The sequence below is a fragment of the Colius striatus genome, chromosome 3 (genome assembly GCF_028858725.1).
Source record: "Colius striatus isolate bColStr4 chromosome 3, bColStr4.1.hap1, whole genome shotgun sequence".
NCBI classification, from domain to species: domain Eukaryota; kingdom Metazoa; phylum Chordata; class Aves; order Coliiformes; family Coliidae; genus Colius; species Colius striatus.
In genome coordinates, this window is record NC_084761.1 from 34,054,277 (window position 1) to 34,077,560 (window position 23,284).

Sequence of the window (23,284 nt, forward strand, 5' to 3'; positions counted from 1 at the left end):
AACACAATGCTCTCAACCCCCCTTCAGGGAAGTAAGACAGGTAACCTTTGTAACTGCAGATCAGTGGAGGCTAAACTGACACTTCAAGAAAATGATGGTGTGAATCCATTGCACTGGCACAGAGAAGACAGCCTAGAAGTGCACATGAACCTGCAGAAGCATGTGCAACATCAAAAATGTGAGGCAGCATTTGGCACCATTCTGAGGTCATTTAACACAGGCCAAAGCAACTGATTTTCAGAGTGCTGTTAGCATGTGCCTGAAAAGGACTGTTAGGTATATTGGGACCTTCTTCCAAATGCCAAGGCTCTCAGTAGTTCTGAGAACTATGTGTCAAGGACTATGCATATTTAGGATGAATTCCCTACTTCCCAAAAGATAAATTATGATGCTGAATTAGATACATCTTTCTGACCAAAAGCTACATTACACATATGAATCAGACACATGCTGTTCTAGGAAAACATATGATAATGGTTGCTGACTCCACTGTTGTTTTTCAGCTACGGAAGAAAAGGTTTTTTACTGTTGGGAAGCAGCCTCAAAAAGCACAATTAATATAGCATATGTCGTCGATATGGAGCAATGCCATATGTGGTGTCTTTGCATGTTTCACATGAAAGCTACTATGAAGAATTTCCGGAAGCTTCCATATCGAATTTGAATTGACTCACGCTGATTTATGTAACAGAGTATAATGCACGTGTACTGCATGAACACAGAAAAAATCTGTGGAATCCTATCTGATCTCCCGGTCATTGAGCAGCTCAGAGCAGAGCTTCATGGCTGCTTATGTTTTAACACTGCTGGGCTATAATTTCCATCCTTGTGCTTTGCAGGCAACAAATCATACTAGGTACAAATAGTTATGCCCATCATTTTGTTCTGGCATGCACATGAATATTACTTATACAGAAAGACCTGTATTCCTTTGATAACTATTACAAGCATTTCAGAGTTTCCTGGATGACATCTTATACAGATTGTTCCTACAGCAAGCTAAAGATACTTCAAGCACTGGAGCAAGAGATAGCATACACATGGCTGGTAAACTGCAGCAGGTACTGGGATTACTACAGTCCCTGGTACGAAAGATTTTCCCACAGCAGTTTCCTTTGTCTCTTTGTAAGACATATAAATAGAGACCCGCTGTTGAGGTGAATTACAGTAGGTAGTGAAAGTATGCAGACCAGCGGCAAGGGGGCCTCTTGAGTCTTCATTCTCTCACAAAATGATTTGCTTTATCCGCCTTCTAGTTAGACTAGCCTGTGTTGCTAAACTGAACACACGTAATTGAAGGTTTGTGTTAGCAGCTGACGTGATGTGCTAAAATAATCTGTAGTTCATATTCCCTGATGGGCCAATCAAGTGGAGTTAACATCAACCCAATATTGTTTTTGTGCCCAGATGGGACTCAGGGTTTTTTGAAGTCATATTTAGAGAGTAGACGCATTAGTTTACAGTCCCAGATGGTCCAGGTGGCTTCAGCTTGTTTAGAGGAATTCTAAGAGTCATGGGGAACTCTGTGGTAAACACATATCCCTAAAACCTGTCTGTGACTGTCTGGGCACCTACTTTCCCATAAAAAATATCCTAGCAAGTCCTGTTCATTCATGTTATACCAGCTTTCACACCTCGTATTTGCGGTATGCAAAGACAAGCAACATGTTATTCCCAACCCCATGAAATTATGTGGGCTATAGTATACAGTGGGTAGAACCAGCCAGAAATGTTCTGACCATACTGGAAAAGAAATCTGTTACATCACAAACAGAAATATAAGCAAAAATATAATGGTTTTATAAACTTCTGACTAACCACAAGATGCTTTAATGAAACCATTCCAGCAGTTTTTATCCTTCATTACCAGAGGAGCTGCTACAGCAAATGGACTTGCAGAGTTCACAGCTGTGGGGAACTCCTGCCATAAAGACTGTCCCAGAGTCAGGGTTTCCTGATATTCCAGTTCTCTGCCTTGAAGCCACAGAAACCCTAGCCCAAATGATGCAGCAGAGAGCCAGAAAAAACTCTCAACTTCATTTCTAATAGGACTCTCAGGACAGTTAGGCTTTCACCCAAAAAAAGCCAGAAGCACAGGACCCCAGACTGCCAAACCCTGAGATTCCTGCCCAAGTCCTCATTCCAAATTTCCAGATTCCTGTGTCTCTGTCCATCTAGCTAACAGAAAACAAGGAGATGGGACCTTTAAGTTTCAGGAGCCAATTCTGAGGCAGAAGCCTCAGAGCTTGGATTCTCAAGTTCTCTTTGCTCCTTTCTAAGTGAAATATACAAAATGAAAAATTAAAGACCTTTATCCAGAACTGAATCTGGAAATGAAACTCTAATTTTTAGCATCTACAGTGTAGAATTCAACAGCTGAGTGTTTCTTGCTGGTCTATGACATAGAGTGACCCCAACAAGAATACAGAACTGTAGAATCATAGAATATCTGAAGCTGGAAGGGATCCATAAGGATCGAGTCCAACTCCTTGCTCCTTGCAGGACTAAGAAATAAAGTAGAACCATTGGCTTCACAACATATCCCACAGTTTAGGGAGAGTGCTCAAAATAACCCCAACAAGAATACAGAACTGTAGAATCATAGAATATCTGAAGCTGGAAGGGATCCATAAGGATCGAGTCCAACTCCTTGCTCCTTGCAGGACTAAGAAATAAAGTAGAACCATTGGCTTCACAACATATCCCACAGTTTAGGGAGAGTGCTCAAAATAACAAATATAACATTACAATGGACTTAGTGAAAAGTATAATCATGAGATATGGAGAGATTACATCCTCATTTCATCTGACAAGGAAGTGGTTCAGAAAAAAAAAAAAAGGCAAGACAAAATTGTGCTTCCTTTCAACTCAAATGCCAGCTAAAACAAAATCACAGCCACTGTCCAAGAGCTGAATGCCATTCGTGTCACACAGTGAAGTGTCCCTGACACCAAGCGGTGATCTTCCTGTACTAGTATCTTGAATATCGGAATTTCTCAGAGGCAGACCAAGGTGAGTGTTGGGTTGTCTCCTAGCCTGCTCTAACACTGCAGCATTCCTCCTTGTGGCATACCAGGCATTTGTCACCAGTGTGGAAGAATGGAATTCAGCCCTGATATAATTTCTAAGAAGATACATCTCATCCTTCATGGGCTTAGCTGTAAAAGTGAGGTGACTGCATGCAAAGTTATAGAAGTTGCAAAGTGAAAAAATGTGTTGTCAGACAACATCTGTTGGGAGTTTAGGAATAATTTGATGCTACTGTTTGTTTCCATCAAATCTGTGTCCTCGCGGCCAAGAAGGCCAATGGCATCCTGGGATGCATCAAGAAGAGTGTGGCCAGCAGTCAAGGGAGATTCTTCTCCCTCTCTACTCTGCCTTGGTGAGGCCTCATCTGGAGTACTGTGTCCAGGTCTGGGCTCCTCAGCTCAAGCGGGACAGGGAAGTGCTGGAGAGAGTCCAGCGCAGGGCCACCAAGATGATCAAGGGAATGGAACATCTTTCATACGAGGAAAGGCTGCGGGAACCGGGGCTGTTTAGTCTGGAGAAGAGCAGAGTGAAAGGGGATCTCATTAACATTTATAAATATCTAAAGGGTGAGTGTCAGGAGGTTGGGACATCTCTTTTTTCTATAGTAGCTAGTAACAGGACAAGGGGTAATGGGATGAAGCTGGAACACCAAAAGTTCCACTTAAACATAAGAAAAAACTATTTTACTGTGAGGGTGAGGGAGCAGTGGCACAGGCTGCCCAGAGGGGTTGGAGGTCTTCAAGACCCACCTGGACATGTTCCTATGCAACCTGATCTAGGTGACCCTGCTTCTGCATGGGGGTTGGACTAGATGATCTCTAAAGGTCCCTTCCAATCCCTACCATTCTATGATTCTAAGATGCCATGAGATCACTTTGCCTAGCTTCTGGTCCTATCTGCAAACTTGTATGATAAATCTATTTCCCAAAGCTGACACTAGCTGCTACACATAACTACACTTTTCCTCTTCTACTCAAACTGCTGAGTAATTCATTAAACCTTAAAGCAGATTTCTTGGTGCAACTAAATTCCTTTTCAAAATATATATGACTGTCTGAGAACAAACATAAAATAATCTGAGAAATTATAAGTTCAAGTGCATACCACAATCAGCCTTACACTCTTTTAAAGATATTCTGACATATTTAATTCACATGATAGTGATATCATGATGTATCACGACATAGCTAATAATATCATGAAGGTAACAGCATGCATAACCACAGTCTTCTTATCTCCTAGGCAAAAGTGGAAGAAAATCTAGCTATGTTCAAACACTGTAGCAGCAACTGCTTCCTTTTTAAAAGCTTTTAAACCCTTTCATACATAACTGCATTGTAACTCAATTTCATCTACTTCCTACATAGTCAAATTATATAGTTACAAATTACAGAGTTTATTCACCTCACTTTAAGCTTCATGGCATTTACTGTGTCTAATCCTTTCTAGTAATGAGCTTCATAGAACAGAATCCAGGTTGCTTTAAAAAAACTATGTGTTTATTAACCATACTTCCTATGTATATGTTTTTACTTCATAAGCATTCCCTTATCTCTCTTTATCAGAGGCTGAAAGTCACCTGAAGTTGACACTCTGAACTGGCATATCCTAATACTGATCTTAACTTTGCATTATTAAAAACATTTGTAAATGAAATTCTGTATCAGCCAACTTGAAAAAAAAATAACAACTTTGTTGAAGAAGCCATCATGTACGTTTAAAGTGTGAAAGGAATCTAACATTAAATCAGGTTTTCCTGCATAAAACCCCAAGAACCAGCAACCTCTATTCAGAGGTTTTAAAGAACAGCCTTTTTCAAGTCTTACTTATACACCTTTGCATCACTGTCACTACAGAGCTTGAAGTTTCGAGCACTTTATGTTATAAGAAGTCAACAGTACATTCCACAGAATTTCTGGGAAATGTCTCCATCATAGATCTGTGTAAAATTTCTATGTAGAAACTGACCCTCACAAACTGTCAGCTCTTTCTTAGTTTGGCAATTTGATCTAAATCCCTTTTCGGGAAATCATTCTCTAATGAATACACCTCAAACTCACCTCCTCTGAGAACTGGTACAGGTATACATAGAAATGGATATTTATGCAGGCAGCACTTGAAGGAGGAAGAAAGGTTATTTACTAATAGCTGTATTACTTTGATCACATAGATTTATATTCTTCGCTTCCTCTCTCCTTCAGCGAGACAGGAACTGAGAGGACCAGGCCACCACTGCTCAACAGAAATTTTCACCGAACATTTGTTTTTTCAAGAGAGTATCTGCCCCAGATTCACTTCTTTCCACTCAGTTCCAGTAAGGGAAATGAAGGGCAGGAGTATGCAATATACTGGAAAAGTATCAGCATCTGTCTGCACAGGGAAAGAGACATGGAGATCTCCAGCTGTGTCCTTTTTCAGTGTAATCCTCCGTAAGGTGTCTGTTTGGGAATAAAAGTGACTTTATCCTGATACCAATATTCTGCCTTATACAACAATCATTTTCATTTCAGGATATTCTGTATAATAAATCAGAGTAATAAAAATGGTATACCTGTTGTAGTAAAACTACATTGCTATAGTTCTGCCAGTCAGGTTGCTCACAGGAAATGTTCATGTATTGCAATGCAGTACTTTTTCCTAGAACTAAAAATTGAGGATAATGTACCACCGGTGCTGCTGCTATCCTACAGCTGCCGTCCTTCTTCCACTCATCAACAGGAGTGCTGGGGCTCATGCTGTGCCACAGGCCTCCTTCATTCATGTTGATGTAGCTCAACTCATGTTGGGAGTATTTTCAGCCACACAAGTCACTGGTAAGACAAGTGGTGGTCATGAGTTTAGGAACCACTAGCCTTCAAGAAATGTACTTAAAGGGAGAGGAAATAGTCTTTATGTTTACTCAGTGATTTATCTGAGGTACTATTTGTCCATGCTGAATTTCTATTTAGTTCAGTGCAGTCTGTTTAAAGATAAGAGTTCAAACATAAATCTGAAGACACTCATTTTCTTTGGTTAAAAAGAAATGTGAGGAGAACAGTAACAGGTCCTAGTTGCTTTAGAAACAATACTGCATGTCAGCAACTCCATGCAATACTTCTTTCCCTTTTTTCCTCCTAAGGGAGCTCTTTGGGTACAAGCCATTTTTTCCTTCATTTCAGGGATTAGCAGCAAGTCCCTGGTAAATACACCTCAGGGCTCTATTTGTCCAGCTGCCCAAGGTCACTGGCTGTAGCTGCACTCGCACCACTGCTGCCTCTGAGGATTTCCACTCCATCCTCTCCTCCTTGGGAAGAATCTGATGCCCCTTTACTGTGCTGGAGCTCTCTTCCCTCCTGCAGTGCACTGTGGCACCTCCTCCCTGGGGACCTTAGCCTCTAGCATGGGCTGGAAGCCTCAGGGCCTCACATCATTCTCCTTCCCAAATGTACTTCACCCCTGTTCACATCAGGCTGTCCTTTCCCTTTCTGTCTGGCTCCCAGTCTTCCAAGTGCTTTCCTGCTACCAAGCGTTCCTCGTGTTCTTTCCATATCCAGGTCTCTTGTTCTCCAGCACACCAGGAGGGTGCTCACCTCTCAACATGTCACTCTGTCCTACTATCAGCAATGGGCACCCTATCACCTGCCATAATCACCAACGGTTGTACTGCGAACCCAAGTCTGTGTGGTCAGAACAAAGGTGCAAGTGGCTCTGTGCTGATGACCACCAAGGAGCCAGTGCACTGCACCTTCGCTGGAAAAATCGATGCTGGAGCTCCGCTGAAAGGCCACCGGGAACTGACGGCACCCTGTGGCTGTCGCTGCTGGCCCCGTATGTCTGAAACCTCTGGCATTTGCGGATGAGACTGGGGTGTCTAAGGGCAACCGGTGGGAATGGCAAAGCCGTCTCAGAGCGGCACGTCTGCCAGGTTGCACCACGCTGAGGGTACTCTTCCGCCGGGCCCTCGGGCCGGGCACCTCAGCCGTCAGGGGAGTGCGACCCAGATACCAGCGCTAGCCTTTCGCCGGGCACCGACGCGGCTCCACCGTTACCCGCCGAGACAGCGCCGGACAGGAGAGGGAAGGCACCCGCCCCCTCCGTCGACCCTCAAGGACCCCCGGCTCCTGTTTCACCGGGGAAGCATGGGGAGACACACAAAGCCGAGGCGGAGAAGGCCGATGGGACCCCGCTGCCGCCGCCGGGAGACCGCTACAGGGCGGGGCGCCGCTGCGTGCCCCGCGCCTCGCCGCGCCCCAGCGGCTCATGCCGCTCGCGCGCGGGCCGGGGGTGTGGGGGGCGAGTCCGGGCGCAGCGCCGCCGCTTCCCGCCGGGCCCCCGCGGCGGCGCGGGCGGCGCGCGCGGCCGGTGCCGCCGGGTGACGTGCAGGGCGCGCGGTGGCAGCACCTCCCCGCGCGCGGCTTAAAAAGAAGAAGAAAAGAGGGAGCGAAACATGAGAGCCCGAGCGAGCCGTAGCCGCCGCCGGCAGCAGTGCAGGGGGCATCGCCCGGCTCGGCCGCCTCCGCCGCTGCCGTCCCACCTCGGGGATACCCTTCCTATGGGACGACAAGTGACGGACTGCTGCTGCCGCTGCTCCTGCCGCCGCCCGCTGCCCGGCCCGCCCCGAGCCTCGGCGCCTCGGCGCGGCAGCTGCTAAACCTGTGCCACTTGCACAACTTCGCCGGCTTCGAGCATCCTCCCGTCTGGGCTCGGGGGCTCGTTCCCCTCTTTCCTGCCTTTTCGCCTCTGCCTTTTTGGAAGCGGGGGGTGACCGAAGTACTTTTACCTCCGTAGGCTTTTTAATTGCTACTGTTATTCTCCTCCAGACTTTTTCCCTTCTAGGGGAGGGCGGTGGTTTCCTGATCTGAAGTGCAAAGAAAAGTCAGTGGGATTCCCCTCCTTCTCCCCCCCCCCCCCCCCCCCCCGCCCCCCGGGGTTTTTTTTGGGTGCATTCACACGCTCCCTCGGGCATGATGCTCAAGATGCTGCCGTTTAAGCTGCTGCTGGTGGCCGTGGTTCTGTGCTTCTTCGAGGGGGATGCCAAGTTTGGGGAGAGCGGGGCCCGAAGGAGAAGGTGCCTCAACGGGACCCCGCCGAGGCGGTTGAAAAAGCGAGACCGGCGGGTGCTATCACCGGAGGCCCCGGGCAGCGGGGAGGCGATGTGCCGCGGCCTCTACCCCCGCCTGTCCTGCTGCTCTCGCACTGACGCACAGGGGCTGCTGCACGCCGAGGCGAAGGTAGGCACCACCTTGGGCTGCTTTGGGATTGAGGGAAGGTTTCGGGGGACTTTTTTTTTTTTTCTTTTAGTGCGTCGAGCCCGCGCACCAGCCGCTAACCTGCTGCGTTCCCGAGCAGGGGAGGGGATGCAGCGGCGGGGGAAGGGGGGGTGTGAGGGGTGACAGTTTCTGCCTGGGCGGTGAGGGAGAAGAAGAAACATGACACTGGTGCTGATTTATTTGCTCGGGAGTTGCGGCGAGCACGGCTTGTGGATCTGCTGCCCTGGAGGGGACAGGCGATCGAGGGGGAGCGAGCCCTTGGCGAGCCAAGAGTCGTTCGGAGAAGTTACTTTTATTGTCCGCAGAGCCGGAGTTTCTGACGGTGGCTGCGGCCGCGGGCTGGTCCCGTGCTGGTCCCGGAGCGCCGCGGTGGCCCGGTGCGGCGAGGCCAAGCCACCCGCAGGTACGGCTGCCCGGAGAGGCGGGAGGAGGTGGAGGATCCGTGGCTGCCGTACAAGCACTGACAGCAGTGAGGCTGTGCATTCACTTGGTGGTGATTGCCGGTTTATTTCCCCGGGGTGGAAAATCTTGTCCAATTTGCTCCGCATATTTAGTCAGGAAGGGGTTTTTTTTTGGATAGTAGATGGTGCCGGTGTACCAAAACTTTGTGATCTCCAGCCTTCTCGGGGGCCATGTATTACTCACGAATACATGTATCGGCTGCAAAAGACCCCTGGAATCCCCACTTCAGGAGTCCAGTCTCACAGTTGTGGCTGATGACCAGTTTTTCACACGAGGTGCTGTGAGATGGTCTTTTCACTTTACCTGGCAGCCTCTCAGCCCAACTTCAAGCTGCGGTCATGTGAAGAGAAGCACCTCCTCTCCTCACCCATTTCTTAACATTATCACTTCTCTGCATCCTTTAGCAAGTTAAATTCTCTTGCGCAGATTTACAAACGCGTTGGTACCCAACCCTTCAGAACCATGTGTGATAAGCTCTGCTGTGATGATGACGAGTGTTGGGTCCCAGAGTATGCACAGGGAGGGTAGTTGCTGAATAATGTCATTAAGAATCGCTGCACGTGAAATAAACAATCAGGTATCTTTTTTTTTTTTTTTTGGTTATTTTCCTCTTCCTGCTTTAGGTTTAATTAAGAATTCCTCAGTTACAACTCTGTAGTTGTCAAGGTCTGAGAGACTCTTGGAAAACTTGTGTTTCAGTCTTGCTGGCCCAAGCATAATAAAAAAAAAATACCCAGCCTGAATCGAATTTTTATGCTCAGTTCACGGTAGATTTCACTCCATTCTCATGTAAACAGCTTCTACGAATCAACATATGTGTCTGGGTGGTATCTCTCACTTTGTTTTGTAACAAAAAGCCATATTGCATCATTTAATTTGCTCAAGTCATGCAAATAGGAAAAAATCAATAGGACAAAAAGGGGTCGACTTATCCTCCTCCCCACTAAACTGCTGCCCACACACAGAGTCCTGTTGCTTATGGCAAAAGAATAACAACAACACCATTGTGTTTGTTAGTTGGTTCACTAATGGGTGAAACTGGAGAACATCATTCTCCTTCAGTCCCCAGCTCTGTCCAAATGTTCATGCCTTTTGAGGGAGCATTTGTCCTACCCCCTCTATTCCCAGATGAGAACTGTCTTACTGCAGGTTTTCAGCTGCAGATCTTTCTTTATTCTTACCATATGCAGCAGCAGTTTGAGATTCAGGGCAGATATATTTCTTCATGTTGTCTAGAGACAATGTCATTAAGCTCCTGTGTGATAATTGAATTAAACTAAATACTAACCACACACAGATAACCTGAAAGATCTAGTTGGGAAAAAGGAAAAGAAGAAGAAGAAGAAGAAGAAGAAGAAGAAGAAGAAGAAGAAGAAGAAGAAGAAAAGACAGAAAAGAATAAAGACAGGAAAATATGTCCTTAGTTCACCCTGTTTGCTATGTCTTAGTGGCATATATGCTACCAAGATTGCTCAGTGCTGGGAACTGTTGGAGTAATTGGCTGAAAGCAGTAAATTAGAAGTTGAATTTAGTTAGTTTTCAATCTACAGGCAGTTGAAGGGTTTATTCTCTTCCTGCTATTCCTTGGAAATATCTTTTTCATCGTCTTTGGATTGTTTTCTTTTACTAAAAGGTTTTCTAAAAACCTGATCTAAATGTAAGACATTGGCCATATATGCTACAGTAGCTATTTCTGAGCTGTTAAGCCTGTTTTCTTGAAATAGAAATTACAGTTTTAAAGAAATATTGTTTTACAAGGTTTTAAAATCGGACTTTTTCAACAAAGATTTTATGTTTATGAAACTTGCAAACCTGTTTTATCATATCAATATATGTTTAGATAAATTTCAAAATATACGTCATTTATGCTTGGCAGAATGAGGTGGTCATTCCGTAAAAGACATAGCAAACTCTTAGGGAATACATTTAAACGGACTTTCATAAAAGCACATTTTTAAACTATGTTCTAGTACAGTTTCAAAACCAGCTTTTTTAAACTCCATCATCTAGAGTGACTATGACATTCACAGAAATCTGAATCCTAGCTTATTAAAAAAAAAAAAAAAGAGAGAGAATTGAGCATGCTCAGTAGACATTTCCCTAAGAGCTTCTTAGTTAAGATACCAGGTCTTTGAGATTTTTTTTACCAAATTATTGATCTGTGTTTATAGTGAAAGCACTACCATTGCCTGCAGTTTTGGGAACAAAAATTGAGCTACCATAATGAGCAGATACCACATTACACTGGCAATTTTTGCATCCTGCTGTTGACATTTAACTCTTTTGTCTTCTAGTTTTCTGCTATATCCCCTTGTTTATGAAGGACTAGTTCATCCCAAACATTGTAATATCAGTTTTTCTAAAAGTTTGCTTACAGCCTGACAGGCAAAGAAGTCCTCTCTACCTTAGATGGTTTCACAGCCAAGGCTGTCAAGGAATGGGTGAAAAGTAATTGTTTTCAAGTGTGCCCTTTTACAATCATTTGTTTGCTCTGGCTCTTTCACGAACAAAGGCTATTGTTGAACACATCCAACTAAACAAATAACTCATCTTGGGGTCCCTTTAACAGCTGCCTTAGTACAATGATCTATTTACATATTACCCTAAAATTGAAACCGAACTCTTTAATGACATAATCCAGCACTATAATACAGAAGAAGCATATGTTCAACCCAACAGCTGAACAATCTCTTAAGCATATGATTTTTAGGTATAAATGCTGGTATATCAAGTGTAGTTTAATGTGATGACTTATTTCACTGGGTTTTTTTCCTGTTACCATTGAAATTATACTGCCTTTCTCAAACTAGATATGACAGAGTACACAAAACAGATGACAAATATTCAATGTAAATAATTGCTGTCTATTGTATGTCCTGTTTCTTCTTCTTTCCACTATTTGTTGTTGTTGTTGATAAACTAATTTAGTATGCTATGCTTTCCTGTGCATTCCAGGATTTATCTTACCTTTAGTCTACCCGGTTTACTTTCATGTGGCTAGAGATTAAAGGATGCTCTTACAGATGTTGTAAATTAGTCAGCAGCAGGCATAATCATTATTAGGCATGTTGCAATAAATGTTTGGAAGTTTTACATATTTTCCAGAGCACAGTTAGTTTAAACCACTGCAGTTTGATAGTTTCACATATGACTTTAAAAATTGAAGCAGGAAATAAGTTTACATTTCTTCAAAAGACCAAAGCCACTGTCAACTTTAAGGTCATTTTCAAAGTAGAGGTTGAACGGAAAAAGCTTCCTTCAAATAAGTATTTCGTCTGTCACTTACAACCGATTTAATATACTCCAGGATAAATACATTATCAATTTACTGAAATTCAGAATAGAATGCTTGTCCTATCTCCCAGCCAGGCCAGAGTTATACATTAGACCTCACACAGAGTAAATGTTACCACTGTATTTTGCTTGAGCATTCTGAAAGTTAAATCATGTTGTACTTGATTTTCAGATAATTGATTGACTCTCATTCCTTAATCTTCCGATTAGCTATTATATGACCAACATTCATTCCAGAAATGACAAGAGGGGGTGAATTCCTGTGGTTAATTCCTGGATAGCAGCTGCTCAGGGGGATTAGGATCCTTTTGTCTTAACTTTGAGGACTGAAATGTTGGCAAGCATTACTTCTCCTGTATCACCAGGCAACGTCAATTACACTTTCCACAAGAAACAGTAAATTAGAATTGCTATCTTGTAATTTTTTTTTCTTCCTACCCTCCTTTCCCCCCTTCCCCCCTCCCATTTACAATGTGTTCTGGAGTCTTCCAGTAGAAGTACTGTTTTCTGTCTGCATCACTGTGGAGTTAATTCAATAAACACACTAAATATTTGCCTAGTATTACCTTGTGTTTACTTGTACTTCTAAACACACCATCATACTGCTACCACAAGAAAGCCTACTGCCTGAGATCAACTCATCGATGAAAAAACATCAGAGACTTTTGCAAAGTGATTTGAAGAGTCTGTAGTCATGATGCACTTTTCTGTGGTGGAAACACCAAAATAGGTAATTTTTTCCTCATTTTTGGAGAGCTCCCAGCTTCTTGGTGACATAAAGTTCTTAAAAAGTAGCATTTATGGCTAATGCTTTCTGTCATCTCCTCTTGGCTTCAGACTTTGCTCTCTTTGGCAGACAGTGACTTGATGAAATTGTACAGAGCCACTTCCCATCAGAACCACAGCAATGCGTAGTACCAAGGTCAGGATGCCATCATCCCTTAAGAAGGTCCAGCTAATGGAGGAGACTGCCTCAGCAGTGTAGATTACAAGCAGATAAAGTCTGTTCTCTATTACCTGGATTGCAGTCCTAGACAGCATTAAGTCAAGGTCAATGTCTTGGTTATTAGGTATTTTAGTTATAGTTTATTATAGTTACCATTGTATTTTTTAGTTCTCATCTTCAAGACATTTCTCCCCAGATTTACTATATCTAGAACAGCAGCTGAAACTCAAGAAAGAAGATTAACAGTTCTGATGCTGAGGCCCAAATGAGCAATTTAGCAAAAAGATTCAAAAGACTTTCAGCAGAGAAGGGGCAGGTTGGGGTTGTGGAAGGAATTCCACAAAGAATTCAAGGCCAATGCAATCCTTTTGCCATAGTTAATGACTGTCTTCAAGGTTAAAAAACCCCAAAACAAACAACAAAACCCTTTCCAAAAGAGGTGAAGACAATTAGGCAATTATACCCAAGAAGGGTCTGAAGAGAGATAATAAACCATATATGGCAGATGTTAGTTACACTACCAGCTGGACTTGGTAATCCTAAACTCCTTTTTCAACCTAAACAATTCTGAGTCTGCTTAATTACAGGTGCTATGAAGTTGAGCACAGGCTGAGAACAGATAGCATAAAGAACATCTAATAGCATTTGAAGCTGATGGCAGCTCTTCCAGAATAAGGGTAGAAGCCAAATGATGTTCTTCTAATCAATGGTCCAAACTACACTGCTAAACTTCAGAACACTTTACAGATGGCCTTTAGTAATGTATGTGTGGTAAGAGTTTGTCTTGTAAATTAGGGTTCCTTTAAACAGAATTTTATGTAACTGTACAGGCCATATATTGAGTAATATTTTGAGTACCTATCTGTTTAAAACAATGCAGGGTGCGTTTCTCTCGTGTTTGAGGTTTATGCAATTATGATCCATAAATAAAATGCTGAGTTCAGAACTGTGTTATCAAAGTACAGCATCCTAGACAGAGCTGACCTGTGAGACAGCATACTCAGACATATCAATAATCTTCATGCATTGAATAACTTATTTTATAAAAAATAACTTATTCCCTTCACTATTATGTTGCAAGGGAGTGACTTTGGAAATTCCTTCTGCAAATTAGCTCAAGAGATATGAACTGTAGCAAAACCGTGCCAATATTTTCAAATGTGTTGGATACAAATATTTACAAATTTTGCAGAATACAAATATTTATCACGTTAATATTTCTTAACATAAGTGTCTTATAATCTTTGTTTATAACTGCATTAAACAACTAGAAGAAAGAACCTGAGCTTTGTTTTTGCATTGGATCAGACTCAGTCCCTCTCAGCTGAGAACACATTTCCCACTACCCAGCATTGGGATGAATGATCAAAAAACAATCTGTGTGGTTTACAATAGATTAACAAAGTGCACTACATTCAAAGAGTAATAAGGAGGACTGTTGTAAGCGTCCGGAAGATCTCGGGTTGTAACGCAAGAGGTGGAGGGTATAGAAGAGGTGGGCACGGGTTGGAGTGAAAGGAGGTGCTTGTGTTAGCAGATAAAAGCACATGGTGTAAACAATTAGTTGGAATAAAGCATCATCCATACTGAGTATGCAGTGATATTGTCCCCTCAGCGGGTATGGACTGAGTAATCCGTGCAGGCGGCCTGGTGATGTTGCCGGTAGCGGCAACAGAGGACTATGTTGTTTTCCATTATTTTTCACAATTTGATGGCATTGCGCTCCTTAAGCTCCCGTGTTTACTTAAACACATCATCAGTCATGGTTTCATGCTTCTTCAAGTACTATGCATAATATCTGCTCTTTTTTTCAGGATAGTTAGAATTTCAATATTGAGACTGTAAAGATGTTACAAATGAATTCTGCTTTTTCACTTAAGAAAGTAAATGTCTGAGAACACACAGCTTTTCCCGTCTCTAAGCAGTTTCCACTAGAGAGAGCAAAAAAAGCAGAGCAGCATTTAAAGCATGAAAAATCCAAGGCACCTGCTGAACTCCACAGCAGTGATGGCAGTAGCCAGACTGCAGCATCATTCCTATACGCCTATTTAACAAATGCCTAGATATGGTTTTCCTGATGTATTTTGATGATAGAATTTTAATTTTTAGTCTCTAAATACATGAATAGGTCACCTTACAAGTTTGGATTTTAAGCATTTCTTGTAAGAGAGGTGGGTAGAAGACCTGCTGCTGTAACTCTTCCTTCTGGTTCAGAGAATGCTTGTGTGATTAAGACATTGCAGACGTGAGTCCATAAAATAATTTGAGTACTGTTATTCTCCTCTGCAAAAGAGAAGCAAGTGCTTAAAGTCTTACTGTACTAGTGACATTTTGCACCTTTCATAGTAGTAAGTTTTGTACTTGTGGAATGGTGACATGAAACATGATTTGTTTATACTAATTGTATTGGTTCTGCTGATGTTATTTATTACAGTAGTTATTTGTGTAAGATGAGGAAATAGGTCATATGTTTATTTGTCTCTGATTTGTGGCTTGCAGATACTTTCTGTTACCAACAACACAGAATGTGCGAAGCTACTGGAAGAAATCAAATGTGCACACTGCTCACCTCATGCTCAGAACCTATTCCACTCACCTGAGAAAGGGGAAACACCTGAAAGAGAGTTAACTCTTCCCTACTTGTGCAAAGACTATTGTAAAGAATTCTATTATACTTGCAGAGGTCATATACCAGGTAAAACCTATAACAAAATGCGGGGCTAAAGAATGTCTGGTTTGAAATGTTGATATTGCCTGGGCTGTTATAGATTCATCTCTTCACTAGGTAAAATCCCCATGGATATCTAGGGGGTTTTGCCCAAGTGAAACAGAGTATCTTATGGTTTTTACAGTGGATATTTTGTAGTGAGGTAAATATTTTGAGCATTTTCTTGCCACCTTTCCATTAAATCATCCATGAAACACAGGTCTGATTATCAAAGACATCTGAAGCTATTACTTTTGCTACAATATTAGCATGTTCATTCAAATGATGCAAACAAGCAGCTGGCTGTCCACATGGCTATTCTAAATGATAGGTAGATTTAAAAAAAAAAAAGCAAAGGGTGCTGATTGTTTGCTCTAGGCTCTGAAAGCTGATGGGTAAAGTGGTTTTTTCCTTGTTTTGTTACCCTAGAAAATGGTGGTTTTTCCATGGGGTTTAAAAGCCCATTGAAATCAAAAGGAGCTGTTAGATAGACTTCTGTGATCTTTGAATCACTTCCAACATGTTGTTAACAACCAAATTCTTAACTAACCTCACACTTCCTCACTGTAGTCAGTAGAGTCAGCTGGACATAACGAAAACCAGAATTTGACCTGTGTTGTCTAAGGCAGTCACCAAATGTGTGCTATCACTTGTAGCTATATCAACAAAATAACCACAGAAGACGGTTCTTTTAGAAATACTGTCTTAATGCACTATTATATTAAATAACATCTTTGGTATTCTCAATAGTAAATTATTTATGTGTTTAAGACTGTCATTTTTAAACTATGCTTTTTTCCCTGTCCAAACACTGCTTATAAATAATGCCACACAGGAGAAAATAATTAAACTGGATAACTAGCAACCCAGACTGGAAAAAAGAGTTTATGGACAGTCATTTTTGACATATGAACACAGCTTTGTAATATAATATAAACATGTTTGAGTAAAGATGATAGTTTAAGTGGATGAGATTTGGAGGAGGGGTTTTTAATTGCGTGTGTACAGTGTGTACTTGTTTTCTCTGAAATCCCAAGAGTGCAGGGATTTTTTGCAACATTCTTTTATTGACTTGAGAAAACATTTTGAATTTACTTACTTTTTCCCTTTAGTGTGGTTTAACATGTATCTCAACCCATTCAAATATGAAAATATTATTATTGTCTTTATAAACTAAGAGATGTTTCTAAGGCTTTCTTAAACCAGCTGTTTCTTGCTCTTTATCACATTCCCGAGAGCAAAGCAGAATAGATTACAGTTGCCAAGACTGCCTGCTGAACAGTGATAACAGATTAGATATTCTAAATGTTTGGCCCATATAAGAAGGCAGCACAAAGACTTTTTTTGACATGAGTTTGTAGCTAGTGCGAGTGATTACTATATTCTGCAGAGGAAGTCCCTCATAAATTGGTGAAATTCTGTGTTTCTGAGGAAACAATTTGTTTAATTGGAAAATGTGAAAGAGGGAAGAGGGAGAAAGAAGGAGGAGGCAGAAGGAGGGAGAGAGAATGAGAAAAGGCTGAGCAGCACAGGAGCTATAGCCACAGGAACCTCACTCCTCAGATCAACATATGTGGTGACGAATGACAAATTTATTTTTCTACAAAGTTTGTGTATACGCAAAACTGCTGAAGTGCATCAAGATGTCAAGTGCTTTCTGTGACCACCCAGATTGCCTTGAAAGATAACCAGATGAAAGCATAACTTTAGCACTGGACAGAGCACTGTGCTTTGCAGTAAAAGAGCTTACATACTTTACCATCAGTTAAAATAGAATCTTTCCTACATCAATCAGATGTTAATAATGATTCTAAATACTTATTTTGAAAGTGAGCTGTACTAACAAAAAGTTGTTGTGTACTTGCGTCCACCAACAGGGTTAATTTGGTGACTTGACTGGTATGTACGATTGTTGATACCTGTACTAGGATTCCCTGAAAGTATTAATCAAGATTCAGGTGCCTCTTTTTGAGAAGATGGCCTACAGGATTTTAATATAGTTTAATAGTCTTACATATTCTAAAATAAATTTAGATAAAATAGCAACTTATTTGGCTTTTCTATTTTACTTGTGAGACCTGTATATCAGTAATAATATTTCTTGCAAAAGAAAGAAAAAAATAAAAAATGTGAAAGCTGTGTTTTCAACTTAGTCTGGAAGGTTAAACAAAGAGTTGGAAATTAACAGACCTCCGAACCCAAGGTATCTGGCAATGATTCACTGTGCATTTGTTAAGTCAAATAATTACTCTTTCTCTATTAGGGAGTGCTAATTGCTTCTGAACACCAATACAAAGGAGTTTAAGGAAACTGCTGACTATAAAAATAATGTTATCCCTTAAGTCCTGCACAAATGAGAAATATTATTAGCAATTTAAGATAGCAAGCATCTTTTCTAGTATTGAAATTTTAGTGGTACATACTAACCAAGAAGACTGAGAAATTATACATCATTTTTTTTTAATAAGTTAGCTACAGAAATTCATTTAGTATTCTCTCTTTTTTTGCAAAGACAAAACCTCTTACAGATTCTTGGTTAACTCTTTTGAAGACAGCAGTTTGCCCACCGGTTATGACTGTGTCAGAACTTCCATTGACTTCTTTAGGAATATTGAAAGTAAAAGTGGACCCAGTTCTTTATTCAAACAGAGTAACAATAGCTGTTAGGATGATATGAATATGTTAACACAGAAGAGTGTAATGTTTCACAAAGTCTATGAGATTAAAACTTTCCTGTTTCACTCCAGGTGACTGTTCTCATTATTTCTCATCTGATCTTTACCATAACCCTCAGTTTAAGTGATTATTGATGGAGACACTGCAGTTAAGTGACGTAGTGAAATATCTTCAACCAATATAATATGAATTCCAATTTTTCCAAGGTCATAAGAGAAGACTTCCTAGTATTTATTATTAATATAGCTAGTAAAGAAAGACATGTCTGATTCTCCTTTTAGGCAGGAACAGAGGTGTTATCCATGCTAGTAGAAGCAATATTTTCTAAGGAACAAACCTGTACTAGAGCCATGATGCATTCTGCCATCCAGGGACATACAGGTTTTGAACCATGTGCTCTCTGTTATTTTCGTTGGAAGAAGTGGCTTCCAGATGATTGAGTGAATTCAGATCCAGCCCCAGATCTGAATTTTAACCCCAAACAGGAGCACCTCAGCCCAAAATGCTGAGAATCTAAGAAATACTGCAACCCACACAAAACTTCCGTGAGTTCCAGCAAAGTTAACTTAATAGTCACAGTTAACATAGTCAACCTCAAGAAAAATAACCATGGCTCATAATATTGCTACTGCTACTGAGCTTCAGGGAGAATAACCCTGGCCCTGCATGTGCTATGTGTGAGTATGAGAAGAGGTCCACTAGTCACTTGAAAATCAGTAGAAAATTATGTGAGCTACCAGTGAACTTTTTACGTTTTGAAACAATAAATCTGGAATCACTTCTTTTCACTGAGAGCTGAGGAGAGATAGAAGAATGTTCTTTTAATGAACAAATTCACATCTAGCTCTCAAAATTGCAAATAAAAAAAGAATCCAAAACAAACCAAACCAGGAAAATGCTGCTTCTACACAATACTGAACTGCATGCTCAAGGACATAGCAGGAATAAAGCAGGTGATACTGATTTCCAGATGCTCTCTGAGCCAGTGTAGGTCTACTGAGATGAGCGGATGATATTGAGTTCTGTGTACAGTGCAAATGAGGGGAGTGAGCAGGAACCAGACTTGCTGTAAAAAATGGACATTTGAGTTGTGTGTTGACATTTGAGTTGTATATCAAAGAGAAGAGTCAGGGGGGATGGGTAAGCATGGAATCCAGTGAAGTTAAATTTGGTAAAGGTAGGACAGGAAGAAAGATACCGTGTGAGGGATTTTTTCCGTTTTTTTCTGTTGTATCTAGCAACAGGACAAGGGGCAATGGGATGAAGTTGGAACACAAAAAGTTCCATTTAAATATAAGAAGAAATTATTTTATTGTGAGGCTACGGAGCACTGGCACAGGCTGCCCAGGGAGGGTGTGGAGTCTCCTTCCTTGGAGGTCATCAAGACCCGCCTGGACATGTTCCTATGCAACCTGATCTAGGTTGACCTTCTGCAGAGGGATTGGACTAGATGATATCTAAAGGTTCCTTCCAACCCTACCATTCTATGATTCTATGAATAACTGGGTGTAAATACAAGTGGAGAGGGGAGGTGAAGATCAGCTGAGAGCAATTTTGCTTTTGAAAAGGCTTGAAATCATGCAACTCGTTCCCACAGTTTTTTATAAAGGCAAACACAGAAAGCTTTCACTGTAACTGCCTTAACTGAAAATTCTGTAGTTTTATTCTTGTTGCAAGACAGAAAGTTTTAAAAGCATAGAAATGCAAGCTGGTGCAAAATCTGACATGTACAACACTTAAACATTGTCTTTAATCTTCGTTTGTGATTTCAGTTTTCTTTGTTAACACTGACACTGCTCTGTCAACACACACAGTGGCAGGAAATCCTATCCACGGTAGGAAATTTGTAGTGACGTGTACAAGCTTTTTAAAATAAAGTAGTAAGTACAGAAATTCACACAAGACAAAATGTTCTAGTCCTTAGTAGGCATAGTTATAGAGCTCAGTGATAGAGCTGTATTTGAATAAACTCAGACTGGGAAAAAGTGATCTTTTTTTTTCCTTCTTCTCCAAACCTAGTGCGAAGGGGCACTTGTCAGGGTCCATTCTTCTGGACACTGTATGAACACTGAACAAAATGGCAAACTCTACACTAAAGACCTTGCAGTCTAGGCATGGTAAAGAAAACATTAAATGGCTATAAGCAGATAGAGTAGAACCAAATGTTTTTTTCTGTCTTTAGTGAAGCTGTTAGTATGTTGAATCTAGCATTTGTAACACAAGCAGGTAATTAATTTTTTTTTAAATGACTGTGTTTTTTATAGTACAAAATTCCATCCAGGTTAAAACTATATTTACAGAGGTTACATTCCTTCCAAGAATGCAACATTTTAGCAATTTAGTGACTGATTTTCATAGTTGAATTCAAACTCTACTTTTTACAAGCATTTCTAAGGAAAATGGAAGATAAGCCTTATCCTTTGTTGGAACCTGATGATGGGTTTGCTAAATAGCAAAAGGCAACTGCAGTGCAACATGTACTGAAGTGCAAGATAAAATATCTCCTAAGCAAAAGGGATTAGTCTTACATGTAAGAAAAGGCATTGCATAAGGCATTAGTCAAGTGAGTTTGCAGCTGACTGTGATTTGAAATGAACATGTACCAAGTAAACAATTTGATCATAATATGCTCTCAGTTTTTCTGATTAAAGATAACATTCAAGCCAAGAGTAGTTTCTCTGTAGTAAATAGTAGGTGGTATACTTGGAAAATTCTAGAAATTCTTAAAAATTGTACACCTCTAATTCGCTATTGCATTTTCTTGAATGATCCACTCTGTCCAGAGAAATAAATTATTAAAGACAAAACTATGTATTCTGAAGTCAAATAATTCAACAGCAAGATTTTAGATTACCTTTGATTTTGGCATTATATCTACAAGCCTTGGATACTACTCTGTGATTATATCAGAGTTTCTCTTCAGTTGTTCCACTTATAATTATATCTCCCATTTTCTCCAAATAACTACTATAAATTAAAACCAGCTCTTCAGAGATTATTTTTATTGAGGCTCCAAATCACGATAATTAAATTTTTACACCACAACACACTACCATGTGTTTCCAGATATTATTTTATAGAAACCAAAGGCAGACTTTTTTGTGTTATTTTTCCAATATTTGTAAAGAAAGATGCATATGAAAAGAAGTATATTTCGGTGGGAAAGGCTCTCCACTGCACAAAAATTCTGGGATCTAAAAAATTTTCCTATTCCACATAAGGAAGAAATTGAACTCTTTCGAAATTTTCCATGAAGAAAGCCACAGAGAGACCACCCCAGGATAGCTAATAAAGTCGTTGTTAGGACATTTACTTGGGAAATGGGAGACTTGGGGTCAAGCTCTTGCCTGACGGATGAGGGGCATTGACCTGAATATTCCTCTTCCTAATGAAATACCCTAATTACAAGACATTGGAGTATTTCTCTCTTTTTCATGTAGACCAAAAGTTTGAGTGTGGATCAGAAACATGATGTTAACTAAATGTTGTCAAAACTGATAATGTTTCTGAAAAAGCTTCACTTAAAAGAAATTGGCATTTTCCAATGAAACACTGCTGTCCCTGATCAGCTCTTATTGAACATTGTAAACCAGAGGTTTTATGGCAAAGATCTATGGATTAGTGTATTATTCGCAAGTGGTAAAGCCATGCATAAATTAGGCCTCTAATTCCAATTCAGTGCTAATTCTATGTATCCTATGATTTATGTCCCAGGCTGTAGTACATCCTAACACACTATGCCAATAACGCAAAGAAGAATGAAGACAACTTAAGACATGATTTAACAATGTTGTAGTAAAACAGTACACGCAAAACTAATCTCATTCTATCTTCTTAGATTTAATACTAGTGAATAAAAACTGGATAGAAATGACTAGACTAAGTTTGTGGGCAGAAATGGATACTTTTGCTGTCACTAAACGTACTGTAATATCAACAGTGACAGGGTTTTTCCTCAAAGGCTCTTACCAACTTATTTCTCTGGGTCTTGGAGCCCTTTCCCAGTTTAACCTAAAGCCTAAATACTACCTGTCATCCAAGCTAGCTTAAAGACGGCTCCAGTGCAGCATATCCCCCTTTTCAGAAGCTATGGGCTGAGGAAGCAGACCTTGCAATGGGACTCAGTGTTCACTCAGTGTTGCTGAGAGTCAAACAGAGGCCAACTGCACCTCAACATGGTGCAGTTTTCACAAGTACTTCTTGCTTTCTGAGGCAACTAATTATACATACCTCTGACTGATGTCCTTGCTGCCAGCATTTCACAAAGTCTTTACTGCATATCTTTTACCAAAGCCTTTACTGAAATTTTTACTATAACAAGCCACTTAAAAAACCCCAAACAAAACACTTACATGAAAGTTGCTCAAACAATCTTACAGCAGATGCTACTGTTGACTAATAGAGTTAAAATTGGGGAAAAGTATATCACAGCCTGAACTCTAAACTTTGTCTCTCAATTTTTAAATGAGTGAATTGTAGTGTCATTTTGAATGACATGGTATTTTTGTTTAAGCACTCTGAACATAAATTTTAATAAAAATACAGATGAATAAACTAAAAGGTAATACTGGGTTTGTATTTAGTCAGGCCTTTTTTTTTGCAGACAGCTCTTTGTTTGAAATGACCTTCCACTCAAAATTTAAGCTATTTAAAAATTAGTTTGATGTCACAAAACTGCAGACATGACAACACACTAAATATTTGTTTTCTTTTTTGTATTTCTAAGGTTTTCTCCAAACTACAGCTGATGAGTTTTGCTTTTACTATGCAAGAAAAGATGGTGGTGTATGCTTTCCAGATTTTCCAAGAAAACAAATCCGAGGGCCAGCTTCTAACTCCCTGGACCACATGGAAGAATATGACAAAGAAGAAGAGATCAGCAGGTTCATAAAGATAAATTTCAGATAAATCTGAAGTAAA

At 40.7% G+C, this 23,284-nt stretch overlaps 1 protein-coding gene across 1 annotated transcript in view; it reads left to right on the forward strand.

Moving 5' to 3' along the window:
- The first annotated feature begins 7,942 nt into the window (after positions 1 to 7,942).
- Positions 7,943 to 23,284, forward strand: part of HHIP (hedgehog interacting protein) — an 83,464-nt gene continuing 68,122 nt past the window's right edge. Inside the window, exons 1-3 of the mRNA XM_061991962.1 lie at positions 7,943 to 8,240; positions 15,481 to 15,676; positions 23,091 to 23,247. Coding sequence (XP_061847946.1) covers positions 7,974 to 8,240; positions 15,481 to 15,676; positions 23,091 to 23,247 — 620 coding nt within the window. The 5' untranslated portion in view covers positions 7,943 to 7,973. The remainder of the gene's footprint in view (positions 8,241 to 15,480; positions 15,677 to 23,090; positions 23,248 to 23,284) is intronic.